General features: G+C 44.0%; 1 protein-coding gene and 1 long non-coding RNA gene across 7 annotated transcripts in view; one reads left to right on the top strand and one right to left on the bottom strand.

Moving 5' to 3' along the window:
- Hmga2 (high mobility group AT-hook 2) overlaps nucleotides 1-14,498 on the top strand; it is a 112,259-nt gene that overhangs the window by 13,567 nt on the left and 84,194 nt on the right. For both annotated transcript variants that reach the window (XM_050165517.1, XM_050165515.1), the window contains exon 3: nucleotides 35-85. In XM_050165517.1, the coding sequence (XP_050021474.1) occupies nucleotides 35-85 (51 nt within the window). The remainder of the gene's footprint in view (nucleotides 1-34; nucleotides 86-14,498) is intronic.
- The window catches only part of LOC126515681 (uncharacterized), a 29,628-nt gene continuing 18,426 nt past the window's right edge, over nucleotides 3,297-14,498 (bottom strand). For all 5 annotated transcript variants that reach the window (XR_007595906.1, XR_007595905.1, XR_007595908.1 and 2 more), the window contains 2 exons: nucleotides 10,313-10,367; nucleotides 3,297-7,823 (listed from right to left, as the gene is read on the bottom strand). This is a non-coding gene — a long non-coding RNA (uncharacterized lncRNA). The remainder of the gene's footprint in view (nucleotides 7,824-10,312; nucleotides 10,368-14,498) is intronic.

The following is a 14,498-nucleotide window of genomic DNA, read 5'->3' as shown; positions in this document are numbered from 1 at the left end:
GGAGACCACATGACTTCCTTTTTCGTTTTTTCAGAAAGCAGAGGCCATTGGAGAAAAGCGACCAAGAGGCAGACCTAGGAAATGGGTGAGTACTGAGATACACTTTTCCCTTTTCTTAAAAGGAAAAAAATGTGTTTTTTTTAATTAAAATGAAAAAGAAAGTTGTGTTTCATGGATGACGTGAATTGGTAACTTCTGGCATGCTAGAATCTTTGAAAGATCTTTGAGGCACATGACCTATGATGTTTCTTACCGTTTGGTTCCAGAGCTCCCTGCCTCTGCTCCCTGGAGGTGACTCCTTCCTCTCTCTTCCCACATCAAAGGAGTCTCCACTCTTCCTGCCAGTGGCCACAGGGACGATTTGTTTACAGGTTGAGTAACTGGAGTTAAACTCACTAGAAGCCCTCAGAAGCTGATTACGATGGTGATAAAATTCAGATGAAACATGAATGAGATAACTTTTTTTTTTAAATGTTTTTCTCTTTGCGGTTTCCTCTCTGGCTTTTGCTTTGGCCTCGTCTCATTTTCTGATGTTTTGCATGTTCTTTATCACATTGGCTTTTTCAGGAAATAGGTGTGATCTCCAGCAGCCCCAGCCTTAATTGTCATTCTACATAGGGACTACAGAGGCCTCGGTGCCAGGCACGTGACCCACGTTCCCTGGAAGGTCTTTCCACGGACAGGGTAAAGGAAGCTGTTTCTCAAGAAGGTGGCAGGCTTTGCCTGGCCCCAGCCTGTCTTCGTTACTGACTTCTTTGCCTCTCCTCCCCCAAAGCGCTGCTCCGGTTGGCTCCGCCTCCCTCCACCTTTTACCGTTTCTTTCCTGCCCTGCTGGGTTGCATTTCCCGCCTTAGTTTGCTGTTCTCCGCTTCACTTTCTATTTATACCTCGGTGTTGCCTTTCATTTAATTTATTCATCTTGTGTTTGTTTGTTTTTTTCCTCCTCCGCTCCGCAAGTGTTGGGATTAGATTTCTTAGCACAAGGAGCCGGGGATGATCTTTAGATTAAAAACGTCTTACGCGTTGCAGTGGAACCTTAAAAGTGAAGGCGTTTCATGGAGCCTGTTTTCCAATGAGGGAATTCTCCCCCAGGCTTATCTCCCAGGCCTTCCTCCTCTCCGTGCCCCATTGCCTTAAACAAAGGAATCACACTGCCCCCCAAGCCACCTCTTCCTCCCACAAAAGCTCAGCACTTAAGAACCAAGCCCTATCTCTCCTGAAATACGGACCCCTGCCCCCACTTCATTCACAGTAAGCCTTCAAATATTTGAGGACAATTAACTGTCTCCGATCTTCCACCCCCACCTCATCCTGCTGCGCAGAGAATCATTCTTGTTACTTGTTTCCGGGTACATTTGTTTTGTTTGTTTGCTTTTTAATATTGTGAAATGTGCTCCCCTGAGCTACGGATCACATTGCAGGTGTGGGTTCCATAAACAGTGGGTGTGTTACCTGTGTTGTACCTATGGTTATCTATTGCTGCTACATCTATGTTCTGGGAGCACAGTAGTGTCAATCATCAACTGTTTCATTATGCTTACTGTTCTTTGGGCCATGAGTATGGACAGGGCGGAGCAGAGCGTGTCTGCTAAGAGGCCCTCAGCATTTAGCCACACCTCTAGAATTCAGGGCCTAGAATTGGAAGGCCTCTTAACTTCAGGTCCTTTGATTGGTTGGAAGTCTGGTCCTGTCTATGAATGTCCTCGGACAGCTCACACTGTAACCGGATGGTCTCAGTCTGCTTAGCTGTACTCATGGGTCAGTAACCTGGAAAGAACCACAAACTTACCTCTAGAAATCAGAAAGTCCCGCCACGGCTCCACTCTAGAGAGCACTGTGCAAGCTAGGCTGCTGGTGCACACAGAATAAATGCAGGCCTGCTATTTCCTAAGCATCTGAGCTCCGAAAGGGCACCCCATCCTCGGGATGACTCAACAAGGGAGACCTGCATACTTTTGCTAGTAGGCGGCAGAATAGTCAATACACGGGACCTTTGAAGTCATAGGATTAGCAGGACTACAATGAAATAAATTGTAAGCTGTTAAAGAGAAAGTCAACCAGTTGTTGTTAAATCTCTGCTTTCCATTCCTGACGTTTTTGGGGTACCCTCTGATGCGATGATTCTCAGCTTTCCAACGCTGTGACCCTTCAGTACCATCCCTCATGTGGGAACCCCAACCATACAATTATTTCGTTGCTACTTCATAATTGTAATTTTGCTGCTGTTATGAATCGTAATGCAGATATCTGATATGTGACCCTCTCAGGGGTCCTGATCAGCCGCTCCTCTAATATCCTCGGAGTTTAACCTCCGTGGACCTTAGTCACGTCTGTTCTCCTCAGAAACTTTCCGCAGCCCTGGCACTGGTCGGTGAGTTGGTTGCAGCCCACTGCAGTGCTCCAGAGCCCTTCAGCTTATACCCACTTCCTTAGTGGCGCACACAGCGGTTCCTCTCAAATCCAGAGCGCGTCAAGGGTGTGTGCAATGCTTTTCTAAAGGGGTTCTTGTTTCTTGGAGGGTACCTGGATTCTAGACATATGATCTTCACGCTGGGTGAGAGCTCCTGGGAAGTATCAACCATAGACATCCCGGCTTCCCGGGAACAGCTGTGGGACTCTTTCTGACTCGCCTTGGCTTCTAACTTTTATTGGCTGTGCGACTGGAAGGTTTTTGTGTGGCGCATTGCAGCAAGCCCCCCCCCCCCCAGTTTGGTCTCAGAAGAAGAGTCGCTCTGCTTCGGAGGGGAATTGAAAGGAAATGGTCTATTTTTTCTAGATAACGTGTTTCCTCTTTGCTTTGCAGTCAGCCCAGCAAGGCATTCTGTTCAGTGGCATCATTTGCTGGGAATGTTTGTATGGAGGAATAAGTCACTGCATTTCCCTTAGGAAGTGGCCTTGGGCTTTATGCGAAGTATGAATCTTCCAGCAGTTGCATCCACTGTTTCCTTGAGTTGTAGATATCTTTTTGAACTGACTGGATAGACTTGGTATTTGGTTTAGAGGCCAAATTGTTCCCTTTATTGTTGTAGATTTTGCTTTAAAGTTCTTTTGCTAATACATACATATATATATATCATATAAATCTTTTTAAAAATAAGCTTATTTAAACAAGAAGATATTTGACTTGAAGGGATTCAAAGATTCGTTCTTTTCCAGTATAATCTACCCCTACTTAAGACAGGTTGCCCTACATGTAACAGCTACTTACAAAAAAGTTACAAACTTGTCTTTGGTTTCACAATGATAATTGAAAAACATTGACAGTCCCCAAGTGAGCAGAGTATGCAGGCAGTGTATGTCATTGAGCTTTTTAATTCAACCAATGAGAGCAAAGTCCCTTACTTGATTTTTAAGAGGAGAGCGGAACGAACGTGCCACTAATGGAGGAAGAGGCATTTTCACAGAACCGGTGCCTTCTCCCACACCGGCTCCATCTGAAGCTGAACAAAACAGAACATTGGCTATTTAGTTCGAGGAAGGAAGGAAGGAAGGAAGGAAGGAAGGAAGGAAGGAAGGAAGGAAGGAAGGACACACAGTATGCTTGTGTCTAATAAAGGAATGGTGAAGGAGAAATGAAAGAAAAGAGAAAACTGGGCTGTTTAGGACCAAACGGAGGCTCTCTAGTTGACAATGTACTCAACGCAGTCCTGGAGTAAAGCAGCAGGTTACTTTTTTAGCAGACACTCCTGTCCGCTGCTGGACACAGCAGTCGTCTTCATCCGCATTCCCAGCTGTGCAGGTGTGGCCGTGTCATTGATTGTTGCTCGTCAGACTGGAATCTCACCCACCATTTAACAAACCTCTCATTCACAATGGGCTTTCCTTCGTTTACTAGTGGTGTTTGCGTCTTCATCCTAAACTGTCCCACAGAGCCACCATGTCCACCACCTTGAAATTCATGTTACCATTCTTCCCAGTCTTGACTCCTTCCTTGGGTTTCTCATCAGCTATGGCAAGTCTCCTCAGCTGCTGCTTCACAAAAGAAGGCACCAGGCACACACCCTGTTCTATTAATCTTACAGACTCAAGTCGCTGGCCTTGAAAAGAGCAGTTTATTGTAACTGCAGTCAGTAGTTGGGTTAGTTCACCAAAAATATGTAGATCTGAGGAGTACCTGGCATCAGGCCTGACCCCTGGAAAGGGTGGGGAACCAGTGGGCCCAGTGACCCCATGAACATGCTCATTAGAGATGGTTAGGAATACGTCTACTGTCCACTGCCTCCTTTAGTCTATTCTCTCCTCTGGTTTGATTAGATTTCAGATCTATTATTAGATATGGGTTTCCGGATTTTCATTCTCTGTCTGAACATGTCAGAGGTGAGAGGCAAAGAAAGGAGAATGAATGAGGCCTCCATTTCCTTCACAATTCAAGTCAAGGATCAGGGTTTAGGTGGTTTGGGTTCAAGTTTTGACACACCCCCAACCCAGTGATAACCTTGAGCAAATGCCGGGATTGTCTCAAGGCTGCCTGTCTCCTCTGGAAAGGGAAGAAGAATTCTAGGAATTCTTGTGTGTGTTAAATGAGGAAATGTGTGCAGGGGCTCAAAAAAAAAAACCCTCAAGGCAAGGTGCTTGGTAGTTGTCAGCAATTACACCTCACAACGGAGCAAAGTGCATGTGTACCCCAATGTCAACCATAGCTGCCCGTTATCTATCCACCACAGCCACCAGGAGTTACGCAGGGTGTAAGACTCCCACACCGCACCAACCACATTGTATTAGGGGTACCACGTCTTCAGTGTGTGTCTTAGTTAGGGTTTCTATTGCTGTAAAGAGACACCATGGCCACCCCCACCCTTATAAAGGAAAAGCATTAAATTGGGGTGGCTGACTTACAGTTCAGAGGCTCAGTCCTTTATCATCATGGCTGGAGCCTAGCGGTGTTTAGGCAGATGTTGTGCTGGAGAAGGAGCTGAGCGTCCTATATCTTGCAGGCAATAGGAAGCCGGCTGAAACACTGAGTTAGGTATCCAGTGCCTAGAAAATCTTAAAGCCCACCCCCACGGCGACAACCTCTTAAGAGTGCCACTCCCTGAGATTGTGAGCATTCTAACTACTGCGATGTGTCTCTGTTTGATAGTATCAAGTTTAAGGATTGTTTCTTAGTGATATTAAAGTGAGTTTTACGTCTATTCACATGAGGGGAAAATTTGACATTGATGCTAAAAGTCTTTGTTTTTCCTTATAGTAGAAGTCTGATGTTGTGTCTTGTTGAATTTGAAAAGTATTTTTTATGCTGTTTACCTTAATAGGTTCTTATAGCAACTTAATTTTTCTCAGAACCGCTATATCAGTCCTACTCTTGTGTTCAGGTAATACCTGCATTTCTCTCTTTTGCCCCAAAGAGCAGCTTATCACATAACTGATACAGGGACAGAAAATGTTTGGCAAACATCTGAAGAGTGTGGCGTTCACAATGAGATAGTAGAGACGTTCACTTCCCTCATGAAACATGCCATCCAGATGTTTCTTAGGAAGACCACGAGGGCTGTAGGGAGAAAAGAAGCGAGGGCCAGACACAAGGAAGATATGGTGAGGACAAGTGGGCCCTACGGGTTTTGTTTCCAGACCATTTCAGCAAAGGAAAATACACCTTACTACAAATGAATGCTTTTTGTCTTTTTTTTTTTTTCAAAAGGAAATAATTACTCTGCAGATCCTGAAATTGACCCAGAAACTGACCCAAGGACCAGACGCTGAGTTCAGATGGTCATTGGAAAGCTGCTAACAGTCCCAGCTGTTTCCTTGGCTGTGGAAACTCTTTATTTGGCAATGGGGTGTGTACAGGATGTTAAGTTAAAAATACACGTTTCCATTTAACCTCCTTCCAGGGGCACTTGCTTCTATTAAAGAGCCTGTACACAGGAAAGGGATGTAATTTCATTGGTTAGTCGCCTAGATGGGCAAGGCCTTTCCTGGTTTGTAGCAGCCTAGAAAGTAAGAGGAGATTTGATGACCGAGCAGGAGACACTGTGAATAAATCTGGCTTTCTCCTAAGGCTTTCAAGCATCCATGTGCTGGAGAACCTGGAAATCTACCTGAAAGTAAAGCACTGGGTTTCCATTTCCATTCTCTCCTCTCCAGATCTTTGTCCCCTTTTGAAACACTTGTACCCATTGTAACCTAACACTTGCCTTCTTCAATGATACATAGCTCCAGTTATAGCCAATAATGCAGAGTACAGATAATTTTAAGTTTGTACTTGGGGTTAGAGGGGAAGAGATGACCTTGATATCACATTCAAAATGCCAGCTAAATGAAATTTGTCAAAAACAAGACCATTTTTTCCTTAAGAACTTGCAGCATTAATATGCTTTAAAAACCGGCAGAACGTCCATACTGCCCAGCAACTGCACGAGGACATTCCGTAGCACCACAGAGATATTTTACACGTCCACATTAATTGTCACTCTATTCATGATAGCACAGGGATGGAACGCGCCTAGATGACGGTCAGCAGATGAGTGGATAATGAAAATGTGCTCCGTACACACAATGGGATAAGAAAAATGAAGTCGTAGTATTTTAAGGAATATGGATGGGTTTGTAAAGCATTAAGTGTTAGGTGAGGTGACCCAAAGTCAGAAAGAAAATCACGTTCTCCTTCATGCGATCCTAGCCTGTAATGTTTTTATGTATATGTAAACAGGTGTGAGCGTGGGTGTAGTGTAGTCTACAGTTTAGAAAGGGAGACCAGCGAAGGATTCCATTAGTGGCTGAAGATGGGCAGAATGCAGGCTGAAGAGCACATGAGTTGTGGAAGAGGATCGAAAGCGAATATTTTAGTATTGTGTCAGCGTCAGAGATCTGGGTAAATGCTGAAAGAGCAGAGAGGTAAAGGAGCCAGCCACCTGGGAGACTTCTTACCTCTACCAAATCCTCAGGTGGAAGGGACAAGTTCCTATGCCTAGGAATCTGCAGGCTGAATGGGACCTGGATCCTGTCCCCACCTCCCTAGTGCCAGGATCAAAGGTGTGAGATCCCAAGTGCTGAGATCAAAGGCGCGTACCACTGCCTGGCCTCTGTGGTTACCTAGTGACTAGCTTCGCCCTCTGATCTTCAGGCAAACTCTATTTGTTAGAGCACAAACAAAATATCACCATGCATCATCTTTTTTTTGTGTGTGTGGTAGAGAAATGAATACAAATACAATTGGTAAAAAGGTGCAAAACCACGATGATATTCCGTGGCTTTGGAATGGCCATTCTAAAGATGGACGTTCCCCGAGATGGACAGTGTTTGGGAGGGGGCGAGGGTTTGAGGGCCACTTAATCTCGCTGATTCGTATTTTATGTCTGAGTTCACTACAGTAAAGAGCCATCAGGGTAGCAAATAGCTTTCTCTTTATACTTAGTAATTAAAATGCCAATTTCCTGATGCATATAGTGCATTAAAAATCAATATGCAGTATTGACTTTAGAAAAAGACCTCTTTGTTATGTTTTCTGATAAAGTTGGAGAACTGACCAAACCCTAACTTGGCGAAGGGAAAGTTTTCCTTTAGTGTATATAAACTTTATGTTATAAAGCAAGCTCTTTGAATAATTGTTTCCCAGTTGTGAATGTAGATTGAAATTTCACTCTTTGACTTTTCATTTTCTTTTCAAATCGATACCTTGTGCTTTTAAAGAAATTAGACTAGGTTTAAGCACATAACCTGTAATCATTAAAACATGGCCTCCAAATAGTTTCAAATGGTCGTTCATGCCTTGCCACTTAACAGATCAGTAGTACCTCTCTTTCTCAGGCCTCTGCTGGATTTTGACCGCTTTGTCTCCTCTTACTGCCTCCATCTCTTCAGTTCTGAGAATGGTGCTCTGACTTCTGAAATAGATTTTAGCACAGTCCCTTGAAAGGATGTTTTGACCCAATTTTGGGTCACCCCCAAATAGAAAAGCTCCGTGTTGGTTAAACCTCACAGAAAGGTTTCTATGGTAGTTCCTTGTGTTGTTGGCAGGAACTGATCGAGTGCCCTGTTGGGGTTCCATTCCCTTGCCCTTACAGTTTACAGCCAGCATGAGAGTAAAGGGGGAAATCAGTTAATACTGCCCTTTTGCTCGTCTTTCATGAGTGTCTTGCAGTATTTACAATGACATAGGGAGACAGTGGGCGTACTACTAGTGGGCAGGCAGTCAAATCTAGAGAGCATATTTACTTCCTAACACCCTTCCAGCGCTAGCCTGCCTCCCTCTCTCTCTCTCTCTCTCTCTCTCTCTCTCTCTCTCTCTCTCTCTCTCTCTGTGTGTGTGTGTGTGTGTGTGTGTGTGTGTGTGTGTGTGTGTNCTCTCTCTCTCTCTCTCTCTCTCTCTCTCTCTCTCTCTCTCTCTCTCTCTCTGTGTGTGTGTGTGTGTGTGTGTGTGTGTGTGTGTGTGTGTATACTTGAAAACATGATAGGGGTTATACGTTGCATTCTGTGTAGATAATAGGTGAACTGCACAAAATCATTTAAAATTCCAAGTTTCATAAATAACAACGGTAACTTTGTCTACTAAAGTGCTTCATTATTGAAAGGTTAATTGGATAGAGATCAGCTGGGACCGTTCTTAAAAGCTAACACATCCGGGAATAGTTAGCAATCATGGCTAGTATTCTTTTGCACTGTAGAAAGTCCTTAGGGGTCTTTGGTGTTTAGAGAATTAATTCATGCTATGCTCATTTGTCTCACACCATCTTCTGGTACCAATAACAAAGCCCATTTGTGCGTTGTTGGGTAATAGTAGGCTCAAGGCTCACAGGTTGTACAGGCTGAAGGGCCATGCATCCATAGTCACAGTGTGAAGAATTCTTTTGTGACCACCTTAGTTATGGTTTCTATTGCTGTGATAAAAACATCATGACCAAAATCAACTTGGGAAGGAGTGGGTTTTCTTTCATCATACAGATGGCATCTGTCTCCCAGAGAAGTCAGGGCAGGGACTGGAGGCAGAGACCTTTGAGAGTAATGGCTTGTAACTGGCTTGCTCCTCCTGACTTGCTCAGCCTGTTCTCTTATACCATCCAGGACCACCTGCCCAGGTGGCACCATTCACGGTGGCTAAGGCTCTCCCGCATCAGTCCCTAAAAAGACACCACACAGACTTGGACACGGGCCAATCTAGTAGGAGTATTTTCTTGGTAGAAGTTCCGTCTTCTGAGATAACCCTAGCTTCTGTCAAGTTGACAATAGATGGATGGATGGATAGATGGATGGATGGATGGATGGATGGAAAGAAAGAGGAAGAAAGAAAGAAAGGAAGAAAGAAAGAAGATAGCTAGATCAGGACAGCGGCTAAAATTGACTTTTAAACCAGGAATGATTATGTCATATGTTCAGAACGATAACTCACTATCCCAGCAAGTAAATATATTATAGTAAACATTGAGACCCTCTTTTGAGAAGCTAATAAATATCCGTGAAGCAAAAACCAATTTTCAACATTTAGGAAAGTTTAGAAGTTTTGTGGCTTTAAAATAATAATCGAATCAGCCATCTTCAAGCTTAAGAAAATGTTTATATTCCTTTTAGCTGCAAAATTATCTTTCTGAGGAGATAGCCATCTATGCCTGAAGAATTCATAAGACATAAGATTTCATGAGCATCCCGACACAAGGTGTTCAGGTCTATCTTTCCATCCAGCTAATCTAGGTTCTCCTTATGTGGGTTTTAGTCCATCTCTGTCAGTTTCATTTGTAATGTTCTTTTTTCAATCATTCTGTTGAGAGTAGGGCAAAGTGTATATACTTGGTGTGTGTGTGTGTGTGTACATGTGTGTGTATGCGTTTGAGTGCAAGCATGCGTGCCATGGCACATGTGATCGGCAGATAACTTTGTGGAGTCCGTCACATCATTATGTAGGTTCCAGGGATCACACTCAGGTTACCAGGCATGCGCGTCAAGCATCACCTTCCATTGAGTCATATTGCTGACCCCCAACACAGTGGACATTCCTTTTGTAAATCTTAACCAATCTGCAGTGGAGTCTGGGCCCTTTCATTTGCTAACCTCGGGCTACTGTCACATTTCCGAACCTAAGTTCCTTTTGGGACATAAAATTGTTGATATTTTTGTAATTTTTGCTAACCTGCCTACTCCCTAAGGGATGTTCCAGACGGTTCTGCAAGTGCCATTATTATTAAAAGCTGTGGATATGCATCAAGTCAGTTTCCCCTTTTCCATAACATTCCAGACATTTCTATGTCTTGTTTTTCTAATTTACTGATACAGCCCTCAAGTAAGCTAGATGGAACACTATTTGAGATGAAAATGTTATCCATCTGGCTTTTGACTTAATGACTTTCTAGCTTTATGATTTGGATAGGTTGCTTAACATTACCTGTTCACATCTTCCATGGGACACCAAGTGTTCCTTCTGTGCCGTTCTGTGTGGGCTGTAAACGAGAAAAGGTAAAAAAGATTCATAATTCATAGAGTGCATATTATCATAAAGAAATGGCAGTAAATCTCAACAATGAAAGCAATATTTCACACGAGCGTGAACTTAGTCTTGTCACAACACATAGAAGTTGTAAAATTTTGCTTAGCATTTTCAGCCTCACCTTTGTCTTCCACAGAAATTATCTGTCTTATGTATATAGGTTTGTTTCCTCTGTGTTTGTGCAGCATTTGTGAGCCTGGTACCCACTGAGGCCAGAAAAGGAGATTTCCTGGAACCGAAATTGTGAGCCACTATGTGGGTGCTAGGGCTCAAACCCGGGTCCTCTACAAGAGCAACCAGTGCTCTGCTCTGCTCTGCTGAGCCATCTCTCCAGCCCCTTCCACTGAAGCTATGAGACATCTTTCCATTCCAATCTTCTTTTGTTGTTGCAAGATTAAAGTTCCAACACTGAAGGTGTTATCTGCGGGGCTGGGTAATGTTTAGAAAGAACCAGTGATGTAAGGCACGGAGATGTGTGGCGGGCATGCAAAGGAAGATGTAGAACTTTACCTCCTAAGACAGTAACTGTCAAGTCAATGGAATGTGTGGTCAAAGCATAGCCAAAGGAAGAGGAACTTTGCTTGGTCCACTAAAGAAGTTTTAGGGTAAAAATTGTAGGGACCCCAGACAGGAGAAGGTATGGCCACATCTACAGAGAGAGACTTTAAGTGGGAAGGGTGGGATGGAAGGCGGATCAGTGATAAAGATGAATCCTTCAATTGAACCATAGGGATTAAAATTGGGGAGAAAAGACATTTGAGTAAATACTCTAATGCCGAAGGAAAATTTATATGTGCTGTTGCTTTCATATGTTAAATCTATTAAAATAAACATACATACATATTGGTTTTGTTCAACTCAGTTTTGTTTCACATTTACTATGAACCTAAGCATATAGACATTTGTGTGGTTTCTACATAGAATTTGCTTCCTGGTCCCTGCAAACTCCTTCCCAGCTCCAGGATTCTAGCAGAACCAGCTATTGTGGGCCAAGCTGTCCTTAAGAGAATCACAGAGGGTGCTTTCCCAAGGCCTTTTCCTCCAAGGTTGCCCATGACCTTAGCCATTGAATCATTTAATTGTTTCTGGCCTCCCAAGCCAGTGATTCGGAGCAGGCAGGGTGGTAGGGTGATGTTATGTCTGGGGCTCGAGCCTGTATCCTCACCACACATGAGGCCCACCCTTCCTGGTCTGAGAGGCTCAATGCACAGTGCTTGGCACGTAGTGAACACTCAATAAATTGAGTTGTTTTTCTGTCTCTTTGAGGATCTCAAGTAGAGACATTCAAACCTGAGAATGCCCCCAGAACCGTAGGTTCCCCAACTGAAGTTCATGGAGAGACCTGGGCAGATGTGTGGATGCAGCTTCAGCCAGTCAGCCTGGGAGAGGTCATTGTTCTGACTTCATAGCAGGTCTAGCCGAGCTTCCTGGGCTTGTGGATCCTAATAAGATTTTTGTCAAGATGAACGAGTTTTAACTTAATGCCGCATTTTTTAAACTGTGTGTAATGTCATGACAGTTGGAGACGCTTATGAAAAATAGCCGATAGATATCACTTCTGAGACATCCTGTGTTTTGCCTGTGTTGTTTGTGTTTTACCCATCTCTACCCCCGAAAGGAGTATTTCTCCAGGTTCCTAGATGAGGAAAACATTGAGTTAGGAGAGAAACTTTTGACAGCCTTACCAGTTCATATTTGTTAAAAATAAAATGGCCTTCTTGCCCCTCCTTCTTCCTTTTCCCTTTACTCCCAATCCAGCTGGGTTATCCATCTTCCTGAGCTACTGGGGGGCTCCCATGCAGCTGTAAGAAATGTCTTGTAAACTTTGCCCAGTTTCCCCAACAGTGGTGGCTTTTTTTTTCTCGCCTATGTTTCTCTGAATCTCTGGGGATCAGCCCAAAGGCTCAACTACTGAGCATGTTCTGGCCCGTATAAACTGTCGTTAAACTATCTTGACTAGGATGTTGTTGTTAACCAACCTCACAATCATTTTCTGGGTTCCCTGTTTTTGGTGTAATTATGTGTGTATATTATGTGTGTGTGTAGATCATGTCATAACCAATTTCGTCGCGTGTATAGGTTCAGAAATCTGCCATCGGATGTATTGTCTTTTAAGATAGTTGCTTGAGAATTTCAGCTTATCCCATGATGATATGGGGAGATACATCATGTCTTCTACACATTCTAGAACGCTGCCTGGTGTGGAAGCGTGGACAGATTCTGGCCCATGTTTCCTACCTGTGGCTGTCTGGGTGCTCCTTCAGATTCCCTTGTTATGGATGGCTGGCTAGCCCAAGCAGAGCATAGGCGGGCTTGGCATCCAGCTCCTGACTTACCTGGAGTAACCTGTACTTTACTGCCTTGAGTTCTGCCAATTGGAGAGGCCAAGAAGGGGAGCTGGTCTAAGAGTGCACCACGCCTGCTTTTCCTGAGGCCACACACACCATGCCTAGTCTGTCTTTTGGGATATGCCCAAATAGGTCTCCAGAGTTCCGAGATTGTGGATAAATTGAGAAATGCAGACTGTGGGATAGCTCTGTGGGTAAGCATGTATAGAGCGGGCACAAAGCCTTGGGTTTGATTGCCAACACTAAAAACCAAGCAAATAAATAAACTATGATACACATAGATAAGCAAAAATTGAGCCAGAAGTTATTTTTTTTCACATAAATTTTATATGTCCACAAAAGCAGATTTCACTGGGCAAACAGTCCTGTTAATTGTACTTTGGTCATTTATCTCAGGCTCTAGCACGGACTGCAGTCAAACTTTGTCACTTTGACACCATCACGGATACCCACCCTAGAGAATGCTGCCAGAGCGGTACGTCCTTCCGCTAAAATAATATGGAAATAGTGAAGAAAGAAAAATGGCAGACATCTTTTTAAAACATAAACACATGTATGCTTGCATCTTTCTTTGTGCACATGCACACACATACACACACACACACACACAGAGCAAAGCCATAACCACACCTAGTAAAAAAAAATCTGTGTTTGGCTAAGTATCTCCCCTCTGAGAAGATTAGCAAACAGCTCAAGGTCCTCACATAATCATTTTAGAATGGCAAAGGCCTGCTGCATTGTACTGGTCACGCGTGGGATCTGAGCAGTTAGGCAGCTAGATGAACATAATGACCAGTGGTCCAACTCCAAATGCGGTTACCATGGGGGCCTTTTAGAGAATATATTGTGTTTGTATCCAGTGCTCTACTGGAGCACGATCCCCACTCTATGGCGCCCTACAAGAGTGATTTCCTCTCTTTTAGCTAATGCTTTTCCATAGTGGCACTTTAAAAGAACGTATTTCTTAATTTCTTATTTACAAGTGATACTCTATTTTTTTTTGAGTGTGGTTTTCATCTTACTTAAATAAAAGATTGCTTTTAAATTAACCAGAGACATTTTCAGAGAATCTTGGAAGTGTTGGCGGGGGGAGCATTTTAAAGAACAAAACTTTCGAGAGTTCCAGAACAGAACGCTGTTAATTCCGGGGCGGGCTTTTCTGTCCTTACCTAACCCACATCCATGTGTGCAGGCTGCTGCTATGGGCATGGCAAGCGGCCGATGAAGATGCAGCTGCATCCCTGCGTCCCGCTGCCTGGCTGCCTGTCACCAAGGCCCACAGGGTGCGGAGACTTGAACTGCGGCTGCATTAAGTGCTGTTCCGATCGGAGTTCAGCCTCCCCAGATAGGAGTCTGGCTTTGCTCTGCGGCTTAGAGTCCCAGGCTTTCATGTTCCACAGGTGACAATGTCAAAGCGGAGAGCAATTAAGTGTCCGGCTCCAGGTCATGAGCCTCATTATCCTGACAGGAACCAGGTTTCCTGACTTCCAACTCCTTGCTTTCCCCTTAAAGGAATGGCTTCATCTTGCTGGCTTGACTTTCCCTGTTTTCCATTTGTAATGTTGGCCCTGGCTCTTCCTTCCCTTGGGTCCTGCGTTAGGGTTAGGTTTTCTGAGGGTTGATGTAACAAAGTATCACATGCCTGGGTGCCCTCGCACAATAGAAACTACTCTCACGTTTCTGGGAAGTGGGAAATTGTACATCTGGGTGTCTGCGGGGCTGTGCCGCTTTCCCAG

This window comes from Alexandromys fortis, unplaced genomic scaffold (genome assembly GCF_014885135.2).
Source record: "Alexandromys fortis isolate MF-2015 unplaced genomic scaffold, M_Fortis_MF-2015_v1.1 scaffold_154, whole genome shotgun sequence".
In the NCBI taxonomy this organism is placed as follows: Eukaryota; Metazoa; Chordata; class Mammalia; order Rodentia; family Cricetidae; genus Alexandromys; species Alexandromys fortis.
The sequence above is the reverse complement of the archived record's forward strand: the minus strand, read 5'-3'. Positions and strand labels throughout refer to the sequence as shown.